General features: G+C 49.1%; 1 protein-coding gene across 2 annotated transcripts in view; it reads right to left on the bottom strand.

The window, feature by feature from the left end:
• Window positions 1-1763: 1763 nt before the first annotated feature.
• Window positions 1764-27532, bottom strand: part of PNPLA7 (patatin like domain 7, lysophospholipase) — a 49751-nt gene continuing 23982 nt past the window's right edge. The window contains exons 20-35 of one of the 2 annotated variants that reach the window (XM_081340008.1): window positions 27086-27146; window positions 26222-26371; window positions 20229-20292; window positions 19552-19720; window positions 18701-18883; window positions 16823-16941; window positions 13126-13282; window positions 9362-9478; window positions 7523-7592; window positions 5701-5817; window positions 4527-4675; window positions 4252-4404; window positions 4005-4115; window positions 3452-3536; window positions 3074-3177; window positions 1764-2572 (exon numbers count right to left, since the gene is read on the bottom strand). In XM_081340008.1, coding sequence (XP_081196134.1) covers window positions 2504-2572; window positions 3074-3177; window positions 3452-3536; window positions 4005-4115; window positions 4252-4404; window positions 4527-4675; window positions 5701-5817; window positions 7523-7592; window positions 9362-9478; window positions 13126-13282; window positions 16823-16941; window positions 18701-18883; window positions 19552-19720; window positions 20229-20292; window positions 26222-26371; window positions 27086-27146 — 1878 coding nt within the window. In that variant the 3' untranslated portion in view covers window positions 1764-2503. Of the gene's footprint in view, window positions 2573-3073; window positions 3178-3451; window positions 3537-4004; window positions 4116-4251; window positions 4405-4526; window positions 4676-5700; window positions 5818-7522; window positions 7593-9361; window positions 9479-13125; window positions 13283-16822; window positions 16942-18700; window positions 18884-19551; window positions 19721-20228; window positions 20293-26221; window positions 26372-27085; window positions 27147-27532 lie in introns of those variants that run through there. The other variant, XR_014028050.1, reaches the window with a different exon arrangement.

The following is a 27532-nucleotide window of genomic DNA, read 5'->3' as shown; positions in this document are numbered from 1 at the left end:
CTCCTTGCTGAAACTAGAAAAAAGATAATGGAGGGCACATGCCAGCTATAATTTTGATAGATCTCTTCCTGGACAGATAAAGGCAAATCGGGTGAGGGAGATAATGTCCTTGTTTAATGACTGCAGCAAAAAGCGCTTAGTGCATTGCGAGGGAGTTGGGGAAAGATGTGGATAGATAGTCCTCGACGTACGAAAATTGAGGCCGGAATTTCCACTGCTAATCTAGACAGGGGCTAAGGGAGTTTTGCCCTGTTTCGTGATTTTCCTGGCCACCGCTGTTAAGCGAAGCGCTGCGGTTTTTCAGTTAATGACACGGTCGTTAAACGAATCCGGCTTCCCCCTTGACTTTGCTGGTCAGAAGGTCGCAAAAGGGGGACACGGCAACCGTCGTCAATCGGAACTCTTTGGCAAAGGTCCGAATTCTGACCCCATGACCATGGGGACGCTGCAATGGTCATTAAGTGTAAAAAAAACCCCAGCTATAAGTCCCTCTTATTCATTCCAGTTGTAACTTCGGCCTCTAAATGAAAGGTCAGCAAGTCAAGGACTCCGTGTACACAGAGAAGGAGAAGAAAAACCAATTTATTACGGTTCACGTGGACTAGAAACACGTCCCAAGATTTTAACCGTGGATTCTGCAGAGAATCCTTTTGCCTGAAAGGACTTAAAATTACTTTTGGAAGAACGACGAACTCGTCCTCCCTAAACAACCAATCTGAACAGTGGTTACAAAAGTGTCCCGTTCCATTCCCCCCCCCCCGGGATCTTTCCAAGAAGTGCAAAATGGAAGACGTGAGCAGACTTAATTTATATATTCCCAGCCTTCGCGTGAGGGGCTATTGTCAAGTCTCAACTGATCCATCTGTTTCTCGGAGGAAAAAAATAATGTCAGACTTGAATGCCATCTCTAGGAACGAGTTGCCTACACAGATCTGGGGTGGTTTTTTTTTCTCTCTCCCCCACCCCCAAACACTATTTCCCCTCTGCAAACATCCAGCACATGGTGTTTCCAGCCTGTTGGGATGATGTCAGATTGAAGTCTGGTTTTAGCAGGCTGCAACGGAGTCGTACTTTGCATTTTATCTCAAAGAGGCAGAACATGGAGGGTGCATTTGTGACCATCACAGGGCAAGAAGAAGGCTGGATGCAGCCTCCGGGGTGTTTCTCCCCCCCAACCCACCAGAGAAGCTATACAGACAGTCCTCGGCCTACCACGCTTCAAAGTGACCGTTCCGAAGTTACGGCGGCACCGGCAAAGTGACTTACGACCATTTTTTCACACTTGTGACCACTACACCTTCCCCCGGGGGTCACCTCCTCAAACTCCAGACGTATTTATGACGATGGCATGGTCCCCGGGGGGTGGGGTTCTCACGTGATCAAAATTCAGAGGCTTGGCAACTGACTCGTATTTATGACGGTTCACCAAGTCCCCTTTTGTGACCTTCTGCTCAGCAAAGTCTACGGGGTGGGGAGGGAAGGCTGGGTTTCCTTAACCAGTGTGTCACTAACCCTAACGACCGCAGCGATTGGCTTCACGACGTTGGCAAGGAAGGTCGTAAAAAGGGGAGGGGGAACCACAGTTAACAGCTGTCTCACTTAGCGACAGGGATCTCGGGCTCAGGGATTGCGGGTCATTAAGCCGAGGACTCCCTGTAACGCAACTGGCACCCCTGCCCTCAAATACATCCCTTCATCTGGGTTTTATTTGCGAAACGCAGAACGCCCCACGGGTGCCTTCGAGCCATGGCGCAACGCCAGGATACGGGTTTTCAGCTTTATTATTCTCTTTTTAAGAACCCCTGAGCAGAGAGAGAGAAATAAAGAGAGATTTGGCAGTATAATATAACACAGGGACGGTAGGCCCGTGTTGGACCATCGAGGCGGCCCACAAAAGCATGAGCTGAAAGGGAGCTGAGGATTTCCCAAAGTTTTTAAGAAGGTTTAAAAACAGCCTTTTGCGGCAACTCAAGAAAGCTGGCTTTGCAGCAGCGTCGTCATCGTCGTTCGAACGGATGTGTGTGTGAAAGTCACGGCTGTTGTCGTCACGACTCTCGCTTCCCCTCCCTGGCAGATGGCTTCCATCTTCGACTTTGGTGGTGAGCAAAGAGCATCCCCTACGCATCCCCTTGGAAATGCCGGTTGCCCAAGCCAAACTCGGTGGGATCCGGTGGGGTGAAGAATGCCAGAAGCCCAGCCTCTGCTTCCTTCCTTCCTCCTCCTCCTCCTCCTTCCAACCCAGATTCGTGCAAAGGGTTCCTTTCTCCTCCCTCTCGATTCACACAAGCCCCAAACCCCGAAGGTGCCGTCCAAAGTCGGAGTTTGCAAAGCGGTGGGTTGCACGGGGCCCGTCTGTCCGTCAGCGGATGCCAATCGCTTTGGGGGTGTGTGGAAACCTTGGGGTTTTTTTAGACCCGAGAAATGGGGAGAGGGGCACTGCTTAAGGAAGTTGGCAAGGAGGGGAGGGGGAGGAGAAAAGCCAGGTGGGCCAAGATGGGTCTTGTTACGCCGCCAGTTGGCTGTCTTCGGAGTCGCCGCGGATTGGTCTCCTTAGCCGGATTTCTTGATCCTGCTAGAGATAAAAAACGAGGAACTTTATTTGATTGGGCTTTGAAGTGTCCAGAGCGCAGGTAGTCCCTGACTTAACAAAGTTCATTTAGTGACTGATCAAAGTTATGCCAGCACTGGAAAAAAAGGGAGTTAGGACCGTTTTTCACACTTACGGCCTCTGCAGCATCCCCACAGCTCAGGTGATCAAAATTCGACCGCTTGGCAACTGATTCATATTTATGACGGTCGCAATGTCCCCGGGGTCACGTTTATCCCCTTGGGACAAGCAAAGTCCGGGGGGGGGGGAGAAGCCAGATTCATTTAGCAGGGGGTCAAGAAAGGTCGTAAGACGGGACACGCGAAAGGAAGAAGAGAAATAAGAGGAGAAGAGGGCTACTAGGGCGGTTTGGCCCGCTCGATCTGCCTTCAAACCCATCTCAAATCAAGCCATAGACTCCCACGGCCTGGGTGGGGGGTGGAGGAGTTGACAGTGGAACCCCAAAAGTTCCAGGGCGAGCCTTACAGGATCCGTATATAACTCCGTCTCGCTGGTCAGGAAACTGACGTAGTCGTCCTTCTGGCTGTCAAAAATCTCCTCTTCGTATTCGGTCTGGTAGTCGGACTCATCTGAACGGGAGAGAAGTCGGAAAGGGCTTGTTTTAAGCCAGGGAGGGTCAAAGTGGGAAGGAGAACGCTAAGCTGACATCCCTCAGGCGACTGAATCCCCTGGAGCCACCCGAGCGGCCACCAGCTTCTTCTCGCAACCTAAATAAGGAGCAAGTATGCAAAATATGCCCGGAGCCCTCGTTTCAACCCTGAGCTACAAATATTCTCCTTTCTCGATAAGCGCCTGTCTCTCTCTCTCTCTCTCTCTCTCTCTTCCCTCCCTCCGTCTGCTCACCATCCACAATGATGGCCTTCACTGGTTCAATTCGGGAGACGATTTCAGCCAAATCCGTGAAAGAGGTGGTGGGGCAGGTCACGTACTGAAAGGGGAGGAAAAGAAAAGAAAGGATGAGCAAATGCTGGGTATCTCAGTCAGGGTCAGGCCCAAGACCTGGGCAGTCCCATCGCAGCCCTTCCTTTGCTGTCATTCGCCTGCAGACAGAAGGCCTGAGTCTGCCACGTCATCTTAAGAATTAAAAATGAGTGATTGCCCCTTCGGTCTCCCAAACTGGCACATCTGGTATTTATTTATTTATTTATTTATTGATTGATTGATTTTATATACCGCCCTATTCCCGAAGGACACAGGGCGGTTCACAGGGCAAGTGAAAACAATACAAAAAGGAAAGATAAAATAGAATTAAATTAATACTAGCCCACAGGATTAAGACAAAGTTAAAATTTAATTTAAAAGGGTGCAGTTTTGCAGCACTCCCCACTGAGGTCTTGCGTGAGCTGGCTGCTCTCCCCCACCACACACACACACACACACACACACACACACTCACACAGGAGGGTTTAGACTGGCAGCCTTCTTGCCGGTCCCTCAGCATCTTCTCCAGGACTCCACTCCGGCACCAAACGTTAAAAACTGTCTTCCCGTGCTGGTAGCCGACTTCCTGGAGGAGGAAAAAAAATAATGGCAGCCACGATCGGCGCTTCTGAGGCTGGGCTCGTGCCAAAACACAGCAGCTTTGAACCTGGGGCCGCATGGATCTTCCCCTTTGCGGCTTCCCTGCCCGCCCCACAACGCACACAGATTTCGTCGAATTTCCCAAAGTCCAGTGTCCCGTAGCGATCGATGGGCGGACGGATATATTCACAATAGTCGCTGTTCTTGACCATCTCCAACTGCCGGACGCAACAGACGTAGGCCAGCCGAGTCTGGATCTCGGCCATGTTCAGCACCTGGGAGAGAGAAAGAGAAAGAGAGAAAGAGAGAGAGAAAGAGAGAGATTTGCACCCCTTCAAGAGCCACAGCAGCTAGTCCTCGACTTACGGCGGTTCGTTTAACAGCCTCCCCACGCTACCTTCACTTTCTCCACTAAGGGGTTCCACCGCTTCCACAGCAGCCACCAGCCGGAAAGAGCGTCGCCATAGTTGGTGAGGTCCGTCTCGTCTCGGCTGCCCACGTCAATGGCAATGACGATCTTGGCTCCCATGGACCGTGCAACGTCCGCTGTCGGGAGAAAGCAGAGTAACGGAATGGGAAGGGACCTCGGAGGTCTTCTAGTCCATCCCCCTGCTCAAGCATTACAGACAAGTGGCTGTCCAGTCTCTTCTTGAAAGCCTCCAGCGATGGAGCACCCACAACTTCTGGGAGGCAACTGATCTAACTGTCCTGACTGTCATGAAATTTCTCCTTAGTTCCAGGTTGCTTCTCTCCTTGATGGGTTTCCATCTGTTGCTTCTTGTCCTGCCCTTCTGGTGCTTTGGGGAAGAGGTTGACCCAAGATTAGCCAGCCGGCTTTCATGCCTAAGGCAGGATTAGAACTCACCGTCTCCTAGTGATTGGACCAGGCACCTAGCATGATTTCATGCCTAAGGCAGGACTAGAACTCACCGTCTCCTGGTGATTGGCTCAAAGTCACCCAGCCTGATTTCATGCCTGAGGCAGGACTGGCTCAGTGTGCCTGGCTGAGGAATTCTGGGAGTTGAAGTCCACAAGTCATCAAAGGGCCAAGTTTGAAGACCCTTGGAATAGGTTGACCCCCCCTCTTCTCTGTGGCAGCCCCTCAGCATTGGAAGACGGCTATCATGGCAGCCCTTAGTCTTCCTCTTCGTTAAGACTACACACACCTCGTTCCCTCCATCGTTTTTTCTGATTTAGCCCCCAGCCTCTCTGCTGCTCTTCTCTGCACTCTCTTTCGAGGGTCTCAACGTCCCTTTTTGTATCCCCAGGACCCAAACTGGAGGCAGAATTCCAATCAGGCTTCCTAAAGCGGTACTGTCCCTTCTTGTGATATTGTGATCCTATCCTTCTGTTGACACAGCCTAGGACTGCGTTGGCTTTCTGGGCCGCTGCAGCACACGGCTGGCTCACGCTTGTCCACCAGGACTCCCAAGATCCCTCCTCTCACTGTTGTTATCATGCAGCCAGGCCCCACCTGTTCTATACCTGGGCATTGGGTTGTTCCTGGATGGGAAGGCCAGCAAGGCTGCAGAAATTCACGGCTGGACCAGAATCGAAGAACCTCTGATTACCTGGGAGGTTGTTGATGTAACCACCATCCATGAGGAGATGACCGTCTTTGGGATCACAGAGAGGGGGCAGGTAACCAGAGAGAGACATACTGGCCCTGATGTAGCGCCACAGGCAACCTTTAAGGAAAAGGAACAGATCCATGGTCACTTCCCAGCTACCCTCGTCCCCAACATGGAGAAGACAGGGAAAGATAGACTTCATTTGGCCCAGCCTCTCCACCTGTCATAATTCATAAAGCCAGACATTTGCTAAGTGAGTTTTGTCCTCATTTTTAGGCCGAAGTGAAGCTGGCTTCCCGCATTTGACTTCACTGGTCAGGAGGTTGCAAAAGGGGATTCGCGTGGACAGACACACACACACGGGGCGCTGCGACCGTCATGCACATGATGAGCCGGTTGGCAAGCGTCTTTGAGTTTTGATGACAAGATGCGACCCTGAGGATGCCGTGAGGGTCGCAGGTGTGAAAAAACAACAACACCCGGTCATTAAGTCCCTTTTCCCGGTGCTGTTGTAACTTTCAACAGCCACTAAACGAACTGTCGTAAGTTGAGGATGACCTGCGCTTTACTGTAAACCATCGCAGCGCGCTGGCTGATGACTTTGGCCAGCTTTTGGCGAGGGTAAAGGTTCCCCCGCGCATGCGTGCTAGTCGTTTCCGACTCTAGGGGCCGGTGCTCATCTCCGTTTCAAAGCCGAAGAGCCAGCGCTTGTCCGAGGACGTCTCCGTGGTCATGTGGCCGGCATGACTAGACGCCAAAGGCGCACGGAACGCTGTTACCTTCCCACCGGAGTGGTCCCTATTTTTCTACTTGCGTTTTTACGTGCTTTCGAACTGCTAGGTTGGCAGAAGCTGGGACGCGTAACAGGCGCTCACTCTGCTACGCGGCACTCGGGATTCGACCCGCCAAACTGCCGACCTTCCGATCGACAAGCTCAGCGTCCCCAAGGCAGGTTGGGGAAACAGAGTAGGAGTCCGAGAAGGAACCCCATTTGGGCAGGATTCTGCAGATCTTGATCTTCCTGCCCAACCCACCGGGCGAGGAGGAGACTCTGCGGCTCTCTTAAAAGCGCTTCGATTCGTCCTCTTCTGCCCCGTCACGAGGAGATTTATCTCCATTACAAGCCGAGTTGTTTTAATCAGCAGGAAAAGAAAAAAAAAGGGGGGGGGATGGATTCGCTCCCTAGGGTTTTGCAAGCCGGGAATTTTCCAGCCTCGGGAATTTTCCAGCCTCGCCTTCCTAAGTCAGGCTGGAAAGCTCACGTTATTTCTGGGGTTCTGGGTTGGTTGTTTTTTTTTTGAGGCCCGAGAAAAGGAGAAAAAGGAGGGGCAAGGAAGCCGCCCACGGACACGGGGACGCTCGGCGCGATTTCGAGGCAATTCGTTTCGCAGTCGTGGAGGATTCGAAAACAAGGCCGCCCAGCCAATCTGCTGTCAAACCTGTGCTTTCTTGGCTGACGCGGGAATAAAGCCCTGTAATTAGTTAATTGCAATTCTAGGCCTTTTCAGCTTTTGGAGGGCAGCCTGGGGCCCAGGTGACTTCCTTCCCTTGACTTCAGCTTGGCTCCTTCTAAGAGTCAATTAGAGAAATAAGAAAAAAGAAGTTTATAACTGTCGGTAGTCCCGTTACGTCAGGGGAGGAGGACGTATTATTCTTTGAGGTATCTTTCCGCATTCAGCTGGGATAAGGATTTTCTTAATGTTAAGGTTAGATCTACTGGATATTTCGAATTATTTTTTTTCTCCTTTTTTCTTTTTCCTTTTTTTTTTTTTGCACACAAGATCCTTGCCCAAATCACCCCCAATTCTCGCAGGCTGCCTACCGTCGGTGTGGATTCTCATAGCCGAGGCAGTGATGTCTGTGGTGATGATGAAGAAAGGAATCCAGAGATCCTGCCACACAGAGAGAGCTCGTTAGAGAGAGAGAGAGAGAGCAATCGAGGCGAGCAAGATCACTCAAAACCGGATCTGAACACAAGACAGAAACAGCAGGAATATTAGGAAAGAAATAAGGAGAGGAGAAAGAGAAAGAGAAAGAAAGAGGAGAGGAAAAGGAAAATGGAATGGAGGGAAAGGAAAGGAAAGGAAAGGAAAGGAAAGGAAAGGAAAGGAAAGGAAAGGAAAGGAAAGGAAAGGAAAGGAAAGGAAAGGAAATAAGGAAAGGAAATAGAGAAAAGAAAGGAAAGGAAATAAGGAAAGGAAAGGAAAGGAAATAGAGAAAAGAAAGGAAAGGAAGGGAAATAAGGAAAGGAAATAAGGAAAGGAAATAGAGAAAGGAAAGGAAAGGAAGGGAAATAAGGGAGGGAAATAAGGAAAGGAAATAGAGAAAAGAAAGGAAAGGAAATAAGGAAAGGAAAGGAAGGGAAATAAGGAAAGGAAAGGAAAGAAAGAGAAAGGAAAGAAAGAGAAAGGAAAGGAAAGGAAAGGAAAAGGAAAAGCAAAGGGGAAGGAAAGGGAAGGGAAGGGAAGGAAATGGAAATTAATGGATGGGGAAGGGGAGGGGAGGGACAAAACTACCCATCCTTTTTTTTTTACAATGGTTATAAACGCATTTATATTTTTGTCTGTAAGGTTACATCCCTCTTTCCTCCTTTCCATAAACCACCCTAATCTTCACTGGCCATCTGGTTCCTTGCCCAGATGCGGACACTTAGCAAGGAGTCAGTTTACCCCTCCAATTCCATCGTGTCGAAGGGCGGGGAAAAAACCCAGATGCTGACCGTGCCACTAAAGAGAGGCTTTGTGTGTCTCATCTCTTTAATTACAAGCCGAATGTGCAACCTGATCGACGGGGCTTTTAAAGTTTTCCCCTCGCTCTCCTAGTCACACAGTTGCTAAACATGACGGCTCTTTCTGTTTTCCCTCTTAACACCTCCGCTTGACGGGGTTGTTTGTGCGGATAACCGGAGGATCAAATTTCATTTTTGTCATAGGGGACTCTTGGCCCGGACCGAGGGCTAAATTTGTTTCACCACTGTTGACTCTGAAGAAAACTTGACAGCTTTGAAGATGGATGCATTAAAAAAAAACAAAACACACAGCCCAGCTTCTGGAAGTAACGGCCAGAGATGTTGCCCATTGCATCTGGGCAAAATAAAAATTAAAACACGGGCTTCAATTATACACACAACCCAAAGGTGCTTTTTCAGGAGGCAACTGGGCTTTCTTGTTTTGTCTTTGAAGAGGTTTCGCTTCTCCTCCGAGAAGCTTCTTCAGCTCTGACTGGATGGTGGGGGAAATGGAAGGATTTATACTCCTTGCAGAGAGCTGGTCATTTGACTCCTTTAGAGAGTCGTTGAGGCCACTTGGAGGTTTATGTGTCCTAATGTGTCCAAGTGGCCTCAGCGACTCTCTAAAAGAATTGCAAACGACCAGCTCTCTGCAAGGAGTATAAATCCTTCCATTCCCCCACCATGCAGTCGGAGCCGAAGAAGCTTCTCGGAGGAGAAGCGAAACCTCTTCAAAGGAAAAACCAGCTGCCTCCTGAAAAAACATCTTTGGGACAACCACGGACCTGGATGACAGAGAACCTCCCTAGGCGTGTAACGCACAACCCATCTTAAAGCCTTTCCCCTCGCCCGCTACACAACTGTCAAAAACTCTGCGATCTTTCAGCCTGGCTCCCCTTCCTGTGTGGCGCTGGGCACGGAACGCACGCCTACCTCGATCTGCTTGTCTCTGAAGATGTCGCTGACCCTGTGGTTGAAGGAGGCTCCGGAGAACATGGAGGTGATGGGGTAGGTCAAATCGAGAACCGTTTTCAGCACCGAGTTCATATTCTGCAAAGAGAGCCAAGCTGTTGACCCATAAAGACTGGGGGGGGGGGACGAGAAGCTGAAGCTTCTCATGAAAACTAGATGGGGGTTTAATGCGGACAGGCAGAGAGGCGAAAGGGGAGGCTTTAAGGGCCCTTCTGGGGCATCCATTCATCTGCTGAAGATTTGGGGATATATTTCATGGTGACTGGACAAATCACTCAGGGCAAAACCTGCTGGGTTTCGCATGGTTTTGGCCCAATCTAGGAGAACCTCAACGATCCCACGTGGCCGGTTGGCTGGGAAGGGACCCCAACATCCCTATGGGTCTGGTTGCCATTTGGCCACAAGATTTGTTGCGGCTACTCAAACCAATCAACCTTTTTTGGCTACCCTTGGTTTCTCCTGGACACGATGTTGAAGGCAACCCAACGCAGGGTTTTTTTTCTCTTTGCGTTAACAAAGAGAGAGACAGAGAGAGATGTGAGTGAGGAGGACACAAAGATATTGGGGGTGGCGGGGTGGGGGCTGTTCATGGAAAAATGGTCAGCCTGAAAAGAGAGGCGGACAGCAAACGTTTCCACTTTAGTCCTCAACGTACGACCGTATAACGGAGTCGAAAGTCTCCGCTGCGCAGTGAGACGGCAAAGCGAATTTTGCCCCAGTTTACAACACCACGGAAAAGATAAAACAGCCATGCAAACTAAGGAGGGAAGAAGAAGAAGAAGAAGAAGAAGAAGAAGAAGAAGAAGAAGAAGAAGAAGAAGAAGAAGAAGAAGAAGAAGAAGAAGAAGCCAAAACCAACATTAAAAATTATACAGAGTTATTTCGGTTTCTGGACTATAGTATTCTTAAGCTTTCTTTTCTTTTCGCACGATCTGGTTGCTGTTGATTCATGCCCTGATGCCAAAGAAAGGACGAGGTCTGTTTGTGTGTGTGTACTGTGTGTGTGTGTGCGCGCGCGTGTGCACACACGTGTGCACCTTCTAAAAATATCAAAACCCTTCCCCCCCCACCCCCCCCCCAGCCATCTCTGGCCTTGTATTAGCAAGAGATGACAGCTGGTAAAGACAAGAAAGAGGTAATGCAAGGTCCAAGCTCAATGGTCTGGAGGGGGGGGAGGAAGCACCCCCCTCGCCCCCCCCTTTTGCACAGTCAATGGGGGCAGGACCGATTCTCAAATCCTCTCCTCCCCTTTCTTCAGACTTCTCCTTTATTTTCCTCCCCTCACTCCTTTTTTTCTTCCTCCTGTTCTTTCCTCTCCTCCATTATCTTCACTCTTCTCTTCACTCCTTTATTCTCCTCTTTCTCTCTGCTCCTCCCCTCCCCTCCTTTGTTCTTCCTCCTCTTCTCCGCTCCTCCCCTTTCCCCTCCTTTTTTCTTCCCTTCTCTCTTGTTCTTGGTTCCACTCTCCTCTCCTCCCCTCGCTCCTTTCCCCCCCTCCTCTCCTCTTTCCTCTCCTCCATTATCTTTACTCTTCTCTTCTCTTTACTCGTTAATTCTCCTCTTTCTCTCTGCTCCTCTCCTCCCCTTGCCCTTTAGTTCTTCCTCCTCTCTTCTCCACTCCTCCCCTTTCCCCTCCTGTTTTTCTTCCCTTCTCTCTCTCTCTCTCTCTCTCTCTCTCTCTCTCTCTCTCTGTTCTCTTCCCCTCCCCTCCTCTCATCTCCCCAATAAAGTCAGGGACTGGCTGTCTTTGGAACCAGGGACCTCTCACGTCCTTTGTGCTCACAAACATTTTTGCAACGCCAAGGATGTTTGGCGCTAAGCAATACACCTGTTTCCGCTCAGGCTGCCCGCCTCCCGAGCTGAACTACGGCGGGTCACAAGATGAAAGGAGAGATAGCCAGGCTGCAGCCTTGCATCGGGGCGCCATGGCCCCTCTTTCCACCCCCTTAAAAATAAAAAGAGGGGAGAACCAGTCGTTTACAGACTATTTGAAGTTACAACGGCACCGTTGACCCTTTTTTCACACGACCGCTGCAGCATCCCCCGTGGTCACGTGATCAAAACTCAAGACGCTTGGCAACTGGCTCGTATTTATGACGGTCGCAGCGTTCCGGTGTGTCTGTGTGTCACGTGATCCCCCTTTGGTGACCTCCTGACCAGCAAAGTCAACGGGGGGGGGGGGGGGGGAAGCCGGATTCACTGGACAGCCGGGTTGCTAACTCAACAATTTGGGGCAAGAAAGGTGGTAAAGATGGGGACAAAACTCACTGAACAGAGGTCTCCTTTAGCAACGTAAGTTTTGGGCTCCATTGGGGTCGTAAGTTGAGGACTACCCATTTACCGAGAGATGCTAAAATGGCTGGGGGGGGGGAGAGAAACCCTACTGTAGTTTCTCTTTTCTTGGGTCTTTTTTCCTCAATTAAGCAAGTCTTGACGAGCGCCGGGCTCAGAAATTCCCACGGACTCGGGTGCTTTCCCCACTCGATAAATCAAAGTGCCCCGTTTTGAAGGGGCAGGAAGACAGATTGGGTGGAATGCCCGCCGCCACTGTTAAGCAGGAGGTGAGCGATTCACGTACAATTCCCTGAGTTTTAGAAACCGTCCAGCAAGCTATTCATTCATTCCATCCATCCATCCATCCAAAATAAAGTTCTCCGGCTGACGGGACCAAGAGATGGTCTCTTAGAAGCGACCAGTCGCAAACGCACACAGCTTCCCTTTCACAACACAACTTCTGCTGCACAGCAAGCACAATAAAAATTGCTCAAGGCCAACCGTTACCTCAATTGCTTCTAAGCAGGGCAGCATGTGGAAGGAGAGAGAGAGAAAAGAAAATGAAGAGGAAGACGAGTTGGAGGAGAGATGGATTAAACGCAGAGCAAAGAGTTTAGGCCGTTTGCTCCAGCCTCAGACCAGACCAGAAAGCAGGCGACCGTGAGTTCTAGTCCCGCCTTACACACGAAAGCCGGCTGGGTGACTTTGGGCCAATCACCAGGAGACTGGGAGATCTAGTCCTGCCTTACACATGAAAGCTGACTGGGTGACTTTGGGCCAATCACTAGGAGACTGGGAGATCTAGTTTTGCCTTATACATGAAAACTGACTGGGTGATTTTGGGCCAATCGCCAGAAGACGGAGAGTTCTAGTCCCAACTTAGGCACGAAAGCCAGCTGGGTGACTTTGGGCCAGTCCCTCCCTCTCAGCCCAGCCTACCTCACAGGGTTGTTGCTGTGGGGAAAATAGGAAGAGGAAGGGTTATGACGCATGTTCACCGCCTTGAGTTATTTTTAAAGTAATAAAGGCAGGGTTAAAAAAAAATCTAAAACAAAATAAATGAAAATAAACCAATAGTTTCCATACTCCCTAAAGTCCAGTTTTAAGGAGAGGCCAAATGGCCAGAAAGGATCCACTCAGCTACCCAAGGGTGTGAACGAGAGGACAGTGGGGTTCGTTGGTGCTCTCTGAGCTGGGTGGTTTTCTTGCAGACGTTTCAGGACCCAACTAGGTAACCTTATCAGGGCTGGAATGGAGTGGGGTTTGTGGCGAGGAGGAAGAGGAAGAGGAGAGGAGAAGAGAGGAGGACTGTGGGGTCCTTCGGGGTCTCTGAGCTTGGTGGTTTTCTTGCAGACGTTTCAGGACCCAACTAGGTAACATCATCAGTGCCAGGAGGGAGGGGCGAGGTTGCTCCTATTTTTACGTCCGACTGGCAATGAGATATCTCTTACCATGGCCCACTGCCGGGCCTTGATCCGCATCTGGGTGTAGCTTCGCTCTTCCGCGTACAGGGCGCCCATGAAGGAACCGATGGACGTGCCGCCAATCATGTCAACAGGGATTCCAGCCTCGTTCAGCGCTCTGATCACCCCGACTTGGGAACATCCTCTGAAGAGGCAGGAGTGGCAGGGTTGGAGAGAAGAAAGGTTTGTTGTTGTTGTTAATTTAAAAAATTAAATTTCTTGCAGCGTACTTTTTAAAAAGGGTTGCCAGCACAAGAAGCTGGAAAAGAAGCAGTCAAAAGAAGCTAGAGAATTTTCTAGGAAGGAAGAAAGGAGAGAGTGAGAGAGAGAAAAGGAAAAGATAAGAAAGAGGGAAAGAGGGAAAGAGGGAGGAAGGAAGAAGTAAGGGGAAAGAGGGAGAGAGAGAGAAAGGAAGGAAGGATTAAGAGAGAAAAAATATGGAAGAGAAATATTCTGAGGAAGGAAGGAAGGAAGGAAGGAAGGAAGGAAGGAAGGAAGGAAGGAAGGAAGGAAGGAAAGAGAGTGACATGGAAAAGATAAGAAAGAGGGAAGGAGGGAGGAAGGAAGAAGTAAGGGGAAAGAGGGAGAGAGAGAAAGGAAGGAAGGATTAAGAGAGAAAATATATGGAAGAGAAATATTCTGAGAGAGGAAGGAAGGAAGGAAGGAAGGAAGGAAGGAAGGAAGGAAGGAAGGGAGGGAGGGAGGGAGGGAGGGAGGGAGGGAGGAAGGAAGGGAGGGAAAGGAAAGAAGGAAAGGAGGAAGGAAGGAAGTTAGGAAGTTAGGAAGGAAAAGAAGGAAGGAAGGAAGGAAGGAAGGAAGGAAGGAAAAGAAGAAGGAAGGAAGGAAGGAAGGAAGGAAGGAAGGAAGGAAGGAAGGAAGGAAGGAAGGAAGGAAGGAAGGAAGGAAGGCTTTTGCTGCCTTTGGTCTCTCATGACAAGACCTATTGCAAAAAGCAAAACAAAGATCTTTTATGTACCAGGAAACCTGAAAATGAACGGAAGGAGAAAGAAACCAAATGGTAACCTGAGCTACTTAGCAGCGTCTCCCGTCTGGGAAGCACAACGCAGGGCTCCAAATCCCCCCCCCCCCCGTGTATTCTCTCCCCTTGCCTATGTGCCTCTGGCTCCCGTCTGCAAGCAGGAGAGCAGCAGCACAAAAGGGTCCCTGGCCTTTGGCTACTAGGCAGCTGGTCAAAAACAGAGGCAATCTTCCTCTCTCTCTCTTTTTTTTTTTGGGGGGGGGAGATTAAACTACCAGTCTCCACTGACACTTGTGGGTGCTCACGGGGGGGGGGGGAGGAAACCTCTGTTCTTATTGTGAGTTGCGTTCTGTCTGGCTACCTCTGGAAAAGCAAGCTGATATCCTTGCAAAACACACTCCCAAGCTAAGAGCTGGATCGCAGAGACACCAGCCTGATTGCACCTGGCGTGCTTGCGTACGTGCTTGTGTTGTGTAGCAGCTCTGGAGCTTCACCACTGGATTTTGCCCGGGGTGTCCTTTTACCCTCTTCCTTGTTTGCTCCTCAAGTTCACGATGAGCCTGATTATTATGCATTGCCTGCTCCTTTCCCCCTCCACCCCCGGGGTTTAAAACGGCACCTGTGTTCGAAAGCTGCGCCTTGCAAGGCAGCTCAGCCCAATTTAGTTGCATTAGGACTTCCGAATGACCCAAAGTTGGAAGGTGACTTTGCTAAAATCTGACTTCTCTTGAGATTTGGGGGATCGGAAGCACACCGGGGCTTCACCGGCCAGCAGAAAAAAAAAATATGGGATTATCACTCCAGCCGAATCAGGGGGAAAAATGCTTTCTTCTGAACCGGAAATGCAGACGCCTTTTCAGGTGCTTGGCAACCCGGCTCAACTTACAATAGGTTGCAGTTTCCCCTGCTCCTCCGAACACAATTTGCAAATACTAGCTTTGTTAGTTTCCGGCAAGGAGGGCCCTTTGGCCGAATGCCTCCAGACCTACAAGACTGGCTTAACGGTGGCTAATAAAAAAAACCCTGAGCTGTCGGCTCAGCTCCTCGACTTAACGACCGCGACCGCCGCAGCCTCCGATAAAAATAAATAATAATAATAATAAAAAAAGCTTCTGGCAAGCCAACGGGCAGCCGAAGGAGGAAGGGCTCGCGGAACAAAAGGCTTCACTTGATCTCTGACAGGTTTGCGTTTCTGCTCCTCCACCGGGATGGAGCCAAGGCAGGGAAGGAAAGGAGCGAAATCTCGGATGCTAACAAAAGGAAGAGAGGCAGAAACAGCTCGCGCTGCTGGAACAACGTGTGGGCGACTTTTAACTTATGGCAGCTCTCCCAAAATACTGGAACAATCAAACGAGGGAATTGCAGCCAGGAACTAATTACCCCTGTGAACGTACAGGAGACAAGAAAATTCCAAGGTTCGCTTTGTGGTGCGCAGCAGGCAACAAGCCAGCCCCTATCGCCCTACCCCGCCGCCGGGAGCAGCGAACTCCTCCGACAGACAAAGGAAGGGTGACATTTTCAAGAGCTGGTTGGCAAAGCCCAAACTCTTAAATTATCTCAAACCTGAAGAGTGACACTGACGCGGCAAGAGGGAGGGGGATGGAGAGCTGCTTTTCCAGGGCTGCAGAGTTACTGGAACAGGGACAAAAAAAAAAAGAAGAGAGGCGGGAAGGGAATGTGAAAATATACGGGGATCCGGAAGTCGCCCTGGGTGGAGATCTTGCCTCCAGAGAAAGCGAGGTCGAAATAATCTGTAATTTGAGGCCGGAGTTCTGCTATGACTCTCGAGTGAGGTTTCAGAATTGCCAGCTCTCCGGTGTGTGCAAAGGGCTGAATTCTTAAACCCCAAGGAGAAATGGCAAAGGCACTGCAACTGGTGCACAGAACGTGTGTCTGCCAGCTGTTTTTAAGTGGGTTGTACAAGCCGGCCGTAAGGCTATGTAATCCAACACCCCCACCCCACCCTGCTTGGTTCAGGAATCCAACTAAAGCACATCTGGCCATCCACCAAAGAAGACAGGACCACAGTGCAGATTCCCTAACTGTGTGGTCAAACCTTTTGACCTCTCTGGAAGGTTTTCCTAATAACCACTCTGCTTTCCAAATCCATATTTGGAGTTGGGGAGGGCTCAGATGAAAAATGGAGGATTGGAAAAAGAGCTGAGGGAGGAGGAGGAGGAGGAGGAGGGCAGCTGTGGGGTTTTTGGTATTCTCTGAGTTTGTTCCCTTGCAGATGTTTCATTACCCAACTAGGTAACATCGTGCTAGAAGGGGTTTGAGAGTAGTAGGAGGAGGAGATGGATGGTTTGGGAGGAGGAGGAGGAGGAGGAGGAGATGGATAAGGAGAAGACAGATAAGGAAAAAGAAGGTAAGAAAGACAAGAAGAAGGAGGAAAAGGAAAAAGAGAAGCAGAAATGGAAGACGAGGAGAAACAGAAGGAGAGGGAAAAGATAAAGGAGAAGAACAAGAAGGAGACAGTCAAGGAGAAAGAGAAGATAGAGGAGGAGGAGGAGGAGGAGAAAGAGAGGGAGGAGATAGACAAGAAGAACAAGAAAGAGAAGATAGTCAAGGAGAAGCAGAAGATAGAGAAGATGGAGAAGAAAGATCCAGCCATTTGTTGCTGTCACAACGCAACCAAGAGAAGCCCGAAGGATTCTGCATTCTCAGGGAACACAGAATATCCCTCGTCTTCCAAAGCACTCTTACCGTGCTCCACCACCTCCGAGGACCAAAGCCACGGCATTCCCCGTCAAGACGCGAGCTAGCCGGGAGAAGTCGGAGTGTCTGTCTGCAGGTTTCTGGAAGACCCGTTCGTACATTTCTTTCTGCACGTGGGAGATCAGAGAGCAAATACAAGCCTTTCAGCGTTGGCCCACACCATCGCGCCGTAGGAAGGAAAGCAGGAATACGGCCGATTAATAAGGAATAAGGGTGGTGTGTGTGGCTTTTGTTTTTTGTTTGCAAAGTCAGAACGTTCAGGTCTAATAAGTTCAAAATTTCCATGGATCTAGGCAGTCCTTTGGGAAGGAAGGAAGGAAGGAAGGAAGGAAGGAAGGAAGGAAGGAAGGAAGGAAGGAAGGAAGGAGGAAGGAGGAAGGAAGGAAGGAAGCAAAGAAGGAAGGCGCTATTACTATTGGTACCATTGATTTGTCCGTCCACAAACGCTCAGCTTCAATTTGCAAATGGGCATATTTTGTTATTTTTTTTCTAGCTGGTTCTCCTCAATTCGTGCATGTCCTGGTACTGCCATATCAATGAACCAGCCTTTTTTTTTCCCCACAAAAGTGGTGTCAGGCATGTTGTGGGTCAGATGTCTGTCTGTATTATTATTATTATTTTTAAAGCGAAATAAACTGCTCTTCTCTTCCTTGCGCAACACTAAGCAACTTTACAGGCCAAGCAATTGTCACGGCTTGCATTTCCTTGTTCAAAACAGAAGACATTTCTGTCCCCAGGGTACAAAAATCTACATTGAGTAGGCCAGGAAGAAACTCATTCCTTGGCTCTGCTTCAGGGTTAGCTGCAAATACCATCATTTTTATTCTGATAGTTCGGAGAAATGACCGAAAGAGGCGACTTAAAACGTGCCTGCTGTGAAGCAAGCTTTTTTTTTTTTTAAAAAAAAAATATTTTAAAGGAGAATCAGATAGGGGGGGTGGTCTTGCCAAGGACCCCAGAGGGAAGGGGAAAACCATTTGGATTGGGGGGGGAGAAAAATAGCAGACCAAGGGAAGGCTAAGGTATGACAGGTTCCTAGATAAGGTTAGATTTGTTGTCTTTTTTTTTTACTGTGGGCCCAGTGGCACACATTAAAAATGAAATCCAGTCGCTTGCTCTCGAAGTGTGCACACACAGAACTCACATTTAAACATGCTAAGCCTCTTTATTTGGTCCTCCAGCAGCCTGGTGTAGCTAAGGGAGAAAATATACAACTCTGAAAACAAACAGGTGCCCAGAGAGGAATAACAAGGTCCCTGTAGCCAATGTATGGGGTGCCTGGGGAAACAGCAGCTCGTCCTTGGGTGTGCAAACCACTAAGACTCAGGGTGCTCGTTGTGAGCATCTCCTACACAGCTCAGAGCCTTGGCATTACCTACAAGTGGTTCTCGACTGACAGCCGTTCGTTTAGCGACCGTTCAAAATGACGACGGCGCTGGAAAAAGCCAGTTGTGCCCAGTTTTCACACTTGCGACTTTTGCCACAACCCCCTGTGGTCAGGTCAGGGGATTCAAATTTGGGCGTTTGGCAACTGGGCAGGTCTTGGTGACAGTTGCCCCCTATCCCTCAATGGTGATCGTAAGTCGAGGACTGTCTGTATAACGTTTCTAATTCTATTACACACACACACACACACACACACACACACACACACACACACACACAAATGTTTAGCTACATCGCCTGCTGTTCGGCTTTTGTTCCCCCTCCTGGGTTGCAAAGTTCAGAATCGAAACACCAAACTATCAACCATGGGGTGAATTCCCACATCCCAGCCACCAAGGCTTGTAAGTTGCCCGGAGTCACTCGGGTTGACCCCGCTTGCAACTCAGGCACGGATCGGGGACCCACGGCGCAGCCCCTCACCAGTTTGGGCAGGCTCCGCCGGGAGAAGACTCGGCGAGGGCAGCGGAGATGGAGGTGGGCCGAGCACCAGCTTCGCATGTTGAGCCACTCCACGGTCCGGGAAGGAAGAGGACCATCTTCTCGATACAGCAAAATCAGTTGTTTCTGAGCTCGGACAGCCGTGTTCTCCAGCATCCGTTCCAACTGGTACAGAAAGTTGGGGTGGGGGGATTAGCTGATCGTTATGGTGGAAGGCAGGATGCAATCGGAAGAGGGAAGGGCTCCTTCAAAGAGGGCAAAGAGCCCACCCAGTTTAGGAAACCTGGTGGGCAGGAAGTCAGCAAGGATGAAGCCTTCCTAGCTCTTCCTATAGTTATGCAAATCGTGGCTTTAGTCTGGCAAGATTCTGTCTGTAGGCAAACGACAATAAACTACCGTCTTTGACTTACAACAGCTCCTCCAAAGTTACAACGGGACTGGAAAAAATGGGACTTGTTGCGGCATCCCCAGGGTCGTGTGATCCCAGTTCAGATACTTGGCAACTGACTCCTACTTAGGACGGTTGCAGTGTGCCAGTGTCACGCGGTCTCCACGTGACCAGCAAACTCAATGGGGAAGCCGCTCAACCACCGGGTTACTAACTTCACTGCTGCAGCGATTCGCTGAGCCACCGTGGCAAGACAGGCGGTTGGAAACCTTACTCAACAACTATCTCATTTCGCGACAGAAGCTTTGGGCTGGGTTGGGACCGTAAGTCAAATGTTATCGGTACCATTTTATTCCCCACCCTCAAGTTTAAAAACTGGATCTGGCGTCTTAACGAAGCCGGGATCAAAACGGCATCCTTTGTGACCGCTTCCGGCATGACTCACCTCCCCGACGGTCGGCTCCTGCTCGCCCAGGCCCACAATCAAGATACAGTCGGCCTGCCGGATACAGCGCTGCGTCCAGGGCGTCAGGGCATCGTCTGACTGGTAGAGCACAATGCGGTGCATGTCCTCCTGTTGGCCCAACCAGCTGGATAAGCGGTACTCGTGGATGCTAAAGGAGGAGAGGGGAGATAGAGGAAGGAGAGGGCGGTCAATTTCTTTTGAGGCTGGTCACGAGGCATCGGCTACAATCCGCCGGGCGGGTCAAGCGAGGAGCCTAAGAAGACTCTTCCTGGCATTCTGGGCTTCCGCAATTTAAGGGACTTGCAAGGGATTCGAGTTTAATGATGCTCCCTCAGCTCTCCCTTGGTGCCTGCCAAGCTTCCACTTGGTGAGGCCCTAAGCCGGTGTTTCTCAGTCCTCCGAAGAAGGATGCTTTGTGCCATCGTTCTACTCTCTCCGTGTCTCTGGAGATTCTCAGTCCTCCAGGTCATGGTTGGCCCAAAGGTGCTTCTTCCACCAGGCAACTGGACTTTCTTGTTTGTCTCTTTGAAGACCTTTCGCTTCTCATCCAAGAAGCTTCTTCAGCTCTGGAGCTTCGCCTCTGAAGAAGCTTCTCGGATGAGTTTCCAGTTTTTAGGGCTTGCTTACACTGTCCAGGGGAGAATGAAAGTCCTCACCTGTCAAGAGCGGCGGAGCCAAGCTGTTGCTTGATGTTGTCGCTGGTGAGCAGCAGGGTGGGACCTGGGAAGAAGCCAGTGAACTACTTACAAGCAGGGCCGCTGATTTGCCCTGAAGATTTTAACTCCAAGGCTTGTTATTTCCCCACGCTTTTGATTTTCCTGTTGCCAACTCGGCATCCCTCCAGGATGCAGCTAAGCCAAATAAAAAAGCTTGGGAATGAAAGTAGCATCCGTCAAAGCATCCTAAGCAGCAGAACCAGAAGTCAGGAGATCCTGGATGGGAATGTGACTGAAAGACTCGTATCGTGAGGAATTACAGAATCACTAGACTTTGTGTTCTAGTCCAGCCTTAGGCACCAGGCCAGTCCCTTTTGCTCAGCCCTAGGAAGCAAGCAATGGCAAACCACTTTCAAAAAACTTTGCTTGTCCAAGCGGTCACCAGGAGTCAGCCCTGATTTGAAAGTACCAATATCCAATATATATATATATATATATATATATATATATATATATATATATATATATATATATATATATATATATATATATATATATATATATATATATATATATATATATATATATATATATATATATATATATATATATATATATATATATATATATATATATATATATATATATATCTTTCTCTCTCTCTCTCTCTCTCTCTCCCTCCCTCCCTCTTTCTCTCTCCAGGTGAAAGACAGAACGTGTGGAAGAAAATCTATCCACGTGGTCACTAAGAATTGATTCCAATTTGATGGCACATGATCAATCTATCCACAATTGGGATTTTATATCCCATTTTTTCCTAGTCAAAGAGCACTCAGGACAGCTGGATTGTCGCACCTATTTCCTAGGGATGGGTCAAGCTTTTCTTCTTTACAAGAGCCATGATGCTAGCCCTCAACATCACAGACATAACCTCAGGAAGAAAAAGAAAAAAAAATCAAGGAGGTAATGAGAGGCAGAGAAAAAAACAATAGAAATTCCACTTTTCTTCCTAAATAACATTCGCCAAATGGCTGGTGGCCTACGCTTTTCACTTCTCAGATCCTGTACAAAAGAACCAGCATGCTTTGAATCTAACCACACGTCTCTGGTGCGTTGCTTGGTGACAAGAGCCCGCTTGTCCTAACTTGCTAAGCCAACTTCCACAACGGCCCCGGTGGTTCACCAATCTTTAGCTTGCATGTTTGGATTGCAGCTCCTAACTTCTGTGCACATTTTTCCTCCCATCTTAGGATCGCCCCCAAATCCCTTTTAATCATCAACCCTGTAAGTTACAGCTCTGGCTTCTGGAAAATAACGGCTGAATGGGCAGTTTTGACTGCTAGATCTAAAGGGGAGAAAAGCGCCAGGGTTCGCTCTGTAGAATAACTGCAGCTTGGCAGCGTGTTAAATTGAGGGGGGGTGGGTGGGAAGGAAGAGAAGGGGATTAAGTAAAAAGGAAGAGATCAATGTCGTGCCAGAGCGAAAGGTCAGGAGCTACGCAGACAGGCGTGCTCGGGAAACATGGAACGGGAACCCAGCCAAAAATATATAGCCCGCGCTGCATAAATAACTCATCTTCCTGTTAGCAGAATGGAGAGCTATGGAAGGGAAAAAAAAGATAAATTGCTCAGGGCTGAAATATAAAGCAACTCAACTGGGGAGGCAATGGGGCAACAGAGTCTCCATCAGACTGCAGGAAAGAGCAGCCTGGATCCAAGGGGAAAGGTTGGACGGACAGACGGACGCGCATAAGGATCATGGGCTTGGAAGGGACCTTGGGAGATCCTCTAGTCCAACACCCACCCACCCACCCCGCTCAAGGCAGGAACCTTATACCATCCCACACACGTGGTTGCCCAGTCTATTTTGGGAAAACTCCAGCGATGGAGCAGCCACAACTTCGGCAGGCAAACTGATTAACTGCTCTGTTGGGAAAAAAAAATTTTTCTCCTGAATTCTAGGTTGGATTCCTCCTTCGTCAACTTCTACTCCTTGGTCTTCCCCTCTTTGGAGAACAGGTTGACCCTTCTTCTCCATGGCAGCCCCTCAAGGACTGGAAGACAGTTATTATGTGTCCCCCCCCAATGCTCCAACACTGGAGGTTTTTAAGAAGAGACTGGACAGCCATTTGCCTGAAATGGTATAAGGTTTCCTGCCTGAGCAGGGGGTTGGACTAGATGACCTCCAAGGTCCCTTCCAACTTTATTATTATTATTATTATTATTATTATTATTAATTATTATTATTATTATTATTATTATTATTATTATTATTATTATTATTATTATTATTATTATTATTATTATCCTTCTCTCTTCCCCCCCCCCGGCTCTCTCTCTCTCTCTCTCTCTCCCTCCCTCCCTCCCTCTCCCTCTCTCTTTTTCTCCCTCTCCATGATGGCTAGTACGCTTCCTCAAAGAAAGATAAGCTGCAGGTGGGAGAACACAGCATTATTGTTCAAAGCGGCAAAAATTCCTTTTGCTTTTCTCCTTGGCAGGAGTTTTAATTAGTTTCTCTTATTCCATCACGATCTGCATTCTGTCTTTGTTCTGTTTATATTCAACTTTTTTTCCCTCTCTCTCTCTCTCTCTCCTTAACATCTGTTTCTTCCCTTTTTTCCTTCCCACGCAGATCATACCCTTCTGGCTAGACTGAAACACAGCGGGCCAAAGAATTTCAAGGCTGCTCATGACAGCCAAATAGATAAATAGTTTGGCCAAGTTTAAAAAATGCGTGCAGATAACGGAATCTGAGAGAGCGGCGCTGTGTTTTTGAATTGTTAGGCTTTTTAATCTGCCTGGATGCTTTCATGCACTTAAGGTGTTTTCACGATCTGGAACTCCACCTTTTGGAAAGAAACCACAGATACATAACTGAGACCTGAAATTCCATTGCTAAACAAGGGACCGATTCTACGAGCTTTATTCAAAAATATTGCTCAACTTGTTAATTTTGTATAAATTCACCAACTGTGGCTCCACTGTCAGAAAAGAGAGAGAGAGTGTGAAAGAGAGAGGAAAAAAAGAGAGAGAGATAAGCAGAGAAAAGGGAGAGAAAGAGAAAGAGAGAGATAAACCCTGATTTGCTTCTTCTCACAATGTCCAACTATCTCAGTCTATAACCCTTTACCCCCCCAAAATCGTTTCTTTCCATTGCAACTTTGAGCAACGGGCTTGTTGCAAGATTTATGATGCCCAACTGGCATTAGAGAAAGTTTTATGGCACCCGGCTTTTAATTTCATTACCAATTGTTTAAATGCATTTGTGGCAAGACGACCAGTTGTGTCATAAACTCTGCACATTATGCCAGATTTATGGAGACGGGTTATTTATTTAGATTCGTTAAGATGGACTGGCTGGCCCGGGCGTTTTCCCCACTCCGCAGTGCCATTGGTTAGGGGCTGTGCAGCAAAAAGCCACACACACACACACCAGCTTCTGCAACGCAGCAGGTGCTTTTGTCTGACAGCCTTTTTAGAGGACGGAAAAAGCATCCACACAGCTGGCCCCTTTTCCCTTCCCTCCCTCTCCACCCCCATCCCCCCATCATTTTTGGATGACTCATCATTCCAGCGCATAAAGGAAAGCTGGGTGTGCAGCTCACATCACACGTCTGTTTGCTGGAGCATCGTTCTTAGATCTGGGTGGGAAGCTAGCTCTCACTCTAACCTGGCTTGGAAGGAGACCCACCTTACAAACAGTCCTAGGCTGACAGCCACAACCCAGCCCCTGGATTTCTGCGTGGAAGCGAGAAGTGAATTTCGACCCGTTTTATGACCTTTCTTGCCACGGCCGTTAAACCTGGCTTCCCCAACTGACTTTGCAACAGGGGATCGCCTGACCCCAGGATGTTGCGACCGTCATCAAGACGAGTCAGTTGCCCAAGCCTCTGAATTTTTGATCACGTGGCTGCGGGGATGCCGCAACGGTCGGTTAAGTGCGGGAAAACAGTCATTAAGTCACTTATTTCAGCGCCGTGGTCACTTTGAACGGTCACTAAACAAGTCCAGGACTACCTATATGAGAAAGGGAAGGCTTTCTGCGAAGAGACAGACAAAGCCAGGCCCTGATTTTCAAGAGGAAAAATAATCCTCAAACGATGGTACCGAGTTCTGTTTGAAATAAGAATTTTTTTTGCCCAATGCAAAGCTTCAGCTTTACCGCTCAGTAAAACCGGCTCCGAGGAGATGCTTTGGAGCTCATGTTTTATGGACTGAGAGACCTCAGAGCTTTTTCCCACACTCTGGAAGATGCTTGGAGGGGGGAAAGGGGGACAATTATGCCCTTGTGTGCCACATAATTACATCTGGGAAGGAGAGTGACAAGAGGCGAGCACAGGGTCCCCGGCTGAGATCAGCAGGCTAAGTAACTTCCGGACTGTGGTTGATTTGAGTGTAGCTAGTTGGAAAGAGGTCAAGAAGGCGGCAAGCGGTTCCTCTGGTGAATTGTTCTGCCTGTCAGGAATTTCCCCTTACTTCTAGGTTGCTTCTCCCTTTGATAATCTTCCACCCATTACTGCTTGTCCTGCCCCTCTGGTGCTTTGGAGCATAAATTGAGCCTCTTGTCTATGGAGACCCTTCAGCCGTGCAGCTCCAAGGTGCTTTTTCAAAAGGCAACTGGGCTTTCGAAGGAAAAACAAAGAAAAGTCCAGTTTGCCTTTTGAAAAAGCACCTTTGGGGCAAGGTGACCCCACACCCCACCCTCCTCCTTCTGTGGCGGCCCTTCAACTAGGGGAAGACAACTGTCAGGCCCCCTTAACCCTTCTCTTCATTAGGTTAGATATATCTAGTTCCCTCAGCCATTCATCGTACAGTTGAGCCTCCAGATCCCTTGTCATCTTTGTTGATAAGGGTTCTATGACCAGTATTCACCAAAAAAAAAAAAGAAAGATGTTGTGACTCTAGAAAGAGTGCAGAGAAGAGCAAGAAAGATGATTTGGGGGTCTGGAGGCTAAACCGTATGATGAACAGTTGTGAAAGCCAGGGATGGCTATTCTAAGAAAGGGAAGGACTAGCGGGGACCTGACAGGCGTCTTCCAGTACTTGAGGGGCTGTCACAGCCAACAGAGGGTCAACCCGTTCTCCAACGCCGAGGGCAGGAGAAGAGGTAGCGGGTGGGAGACGATTAAAGAGAGATCCAATGCCAGAACTAAGGAGAAATTGCCTGAATGCGAGAACAATTAACCAGCGGAACAGCCTGCCTCCAGAAGTTGTGGGTGCTCCATCAATGGAGGTTTGCAAGAAGAGATTGGACAACCACTTCTCTGGAAAGCCTTAGGGTCTCCTGCTTGGGCTGGACTAGAAGACCTCCAAGGTCCCTTCTAATTTGTGATGGTTTGTCGCACAGCCAGCCAGATGTTCAAAGGAGCTTAGGGGCATTTTACCAAGCTATTCCCAAGAGCTGCCGCAGTTTTCTGGGCAAACGATTTTCAGAAGCGGCTTGCCGTTGCTTGCCTCCTAGGGCTGAGAAAGAGCGGCTGGCCCAAGATCGCTCAGCTAGCTTCGCCATTAGAACTCACAGCCTCCTTCTTTCTAAGCCTGATGCTTCATCTCAAGGCCAAACCAGCTCTCAGCCCGACATTACCCTCAGCTAAAGGTGATGCGCTGGAAGTGAGCGTTGAAAATAGATCTCGGTTTTATTAAAATGAACAGAACTACGAGACCAGTAAGTGTCAGAATGGCAGGGGCAATTCGAAAGGAGCTTGGCAGCTTTCCAGGAGATCTGGGATGACCTGTCAGCTAAGGAGAGAAGAACTATCTCCTCTGAGCTATTATGAGTCGCTCACGACGTGATTAGATCTGCTCTCTCCACACTGGATATAAAAAAGGGCAAAGAGGAAACGCGCAGGAGACCAAACCCTCCTCGAACATCCCAATCTACGGGGGCCGCTCCAGCTTTCTTCAGACGGGCCACCAAATTTTGAGAACGTATCTCCCGGATGTCCCTCACGCCCCACGGATGGTCTGAAGCCACCAGAGGCCGGGAGGTCTTACCGATGGCGCAGAGGGCGTGCTTGAGTTCCAGGGTGAAGGTAGAAAGGGGAACATCTTCAGAGACAGGCATGATGGCCACCGTGGCGAGGTTGCTGGCTGGGTTGCTGGCGTCCCACTTGCTGCTGGCAGTGTGCAAACCCAACTGGTGCCCTGTAAGGGGGGGTAGGGAAGAGAAAGAAAAACAAAATCCCACTGGAGAAGACCATAGGCTGCTTGCCCACATCCCCATCTGAAGGAAGAAGCATCCAGAACTCCCCAAGCACAAAACTGGCATTCATCTGAAACTTGAGAAGACGGGCCCAAATCTCAGAGGCGCGACAGAAGTAGGTTTGTCAAGCAACGGGCGAAATCAGGAGATTCAAATACGTAGAGGTATTTCTTGACTGAACCACCGTTCTTTTAGCGACCGTCTGAAGTTACGACGGCATTGGGGGGAAAAAAGAGACTCACGGCCGTTTCTGCACACTTAAAACTGTCGTAGCATCCCAAGCGGTCAAGGGATTAAAATTTGGATGCTGGGCAACTGATTCGTATTTAGGACGGTTGCAATGACTCTGGGGCCCTGTGATTCCCCTTTTGCGTCCTTCTGACAATTGGGGGGGGGAGGTGAGCCACATTACACTTAGCCACCCTGTGACTAATTTAACAACTGCGGGTATCCGCTTAGCAACCGTGGCAAGGTAGGTTGTAAAACAGGGCAAAACGCGCTTAGGAAATTTCTCACTTCACAATTCTGGGCTGAGTTCTGGTCAGTAAGTGAAGAACTGCCTGCATACAGTCAGATCGTCCCATTCTTCCTCCTGTGATTCCATACGCAACTGCCCCGCGCCCCCACCCCCAGCCCCAAAGCATTCCGTATCTTACCCCCTTGCTGGAGATTTCCAAGGATTTTCTCACCCAGCAAATGTATAAGTCGCGTCACAACCTGGAGAGCAAAGAGAGGATGGGGGGGAAAAAAACAAGAGATGTAATCCGCACCAGGGATCCACACTGTTTAACAGGAGCAGGGAAAAACTTTTCAGCTGGAGGGCTGCCAAAACGCTGAGGAGCTTTTTATCACAAAAAAACAACAACCCACCACCATTTCTATTGTCCGCTAAAGAGACAGATTAACCTTCATCTTTCCGATTCTGTTCAAAGGGGAGCCTGGCGACTTTTTTCCCTAAAGGGATCTTCCTGAAAATCAACGCCAATGCTCCATGAAAGGTCAGCATCCGTCCTCCTTGGACATAATTCATCTCGTTCCGGGGTACATGTGGACAATCTGAGCTAGGACTTGTTTTGGATACGAGACCAGGGACTTCCGAGCCC

The sequence above is a fragment of the Vipera berus genome (assembly GCF_964194415.1).
Source record: "Vipera berus genome assembly, chromosome: 15".
Taxonomy (NCBI): domain Eukaryota; kingdom Metazoa; phylum Chordata; class Lepidosauria; order Squamata; family Viperidae; genus Vipera; species Vipera berus.
This window is presented reverse-complemented; position numbering and strand designations above follow the sequence as displayed.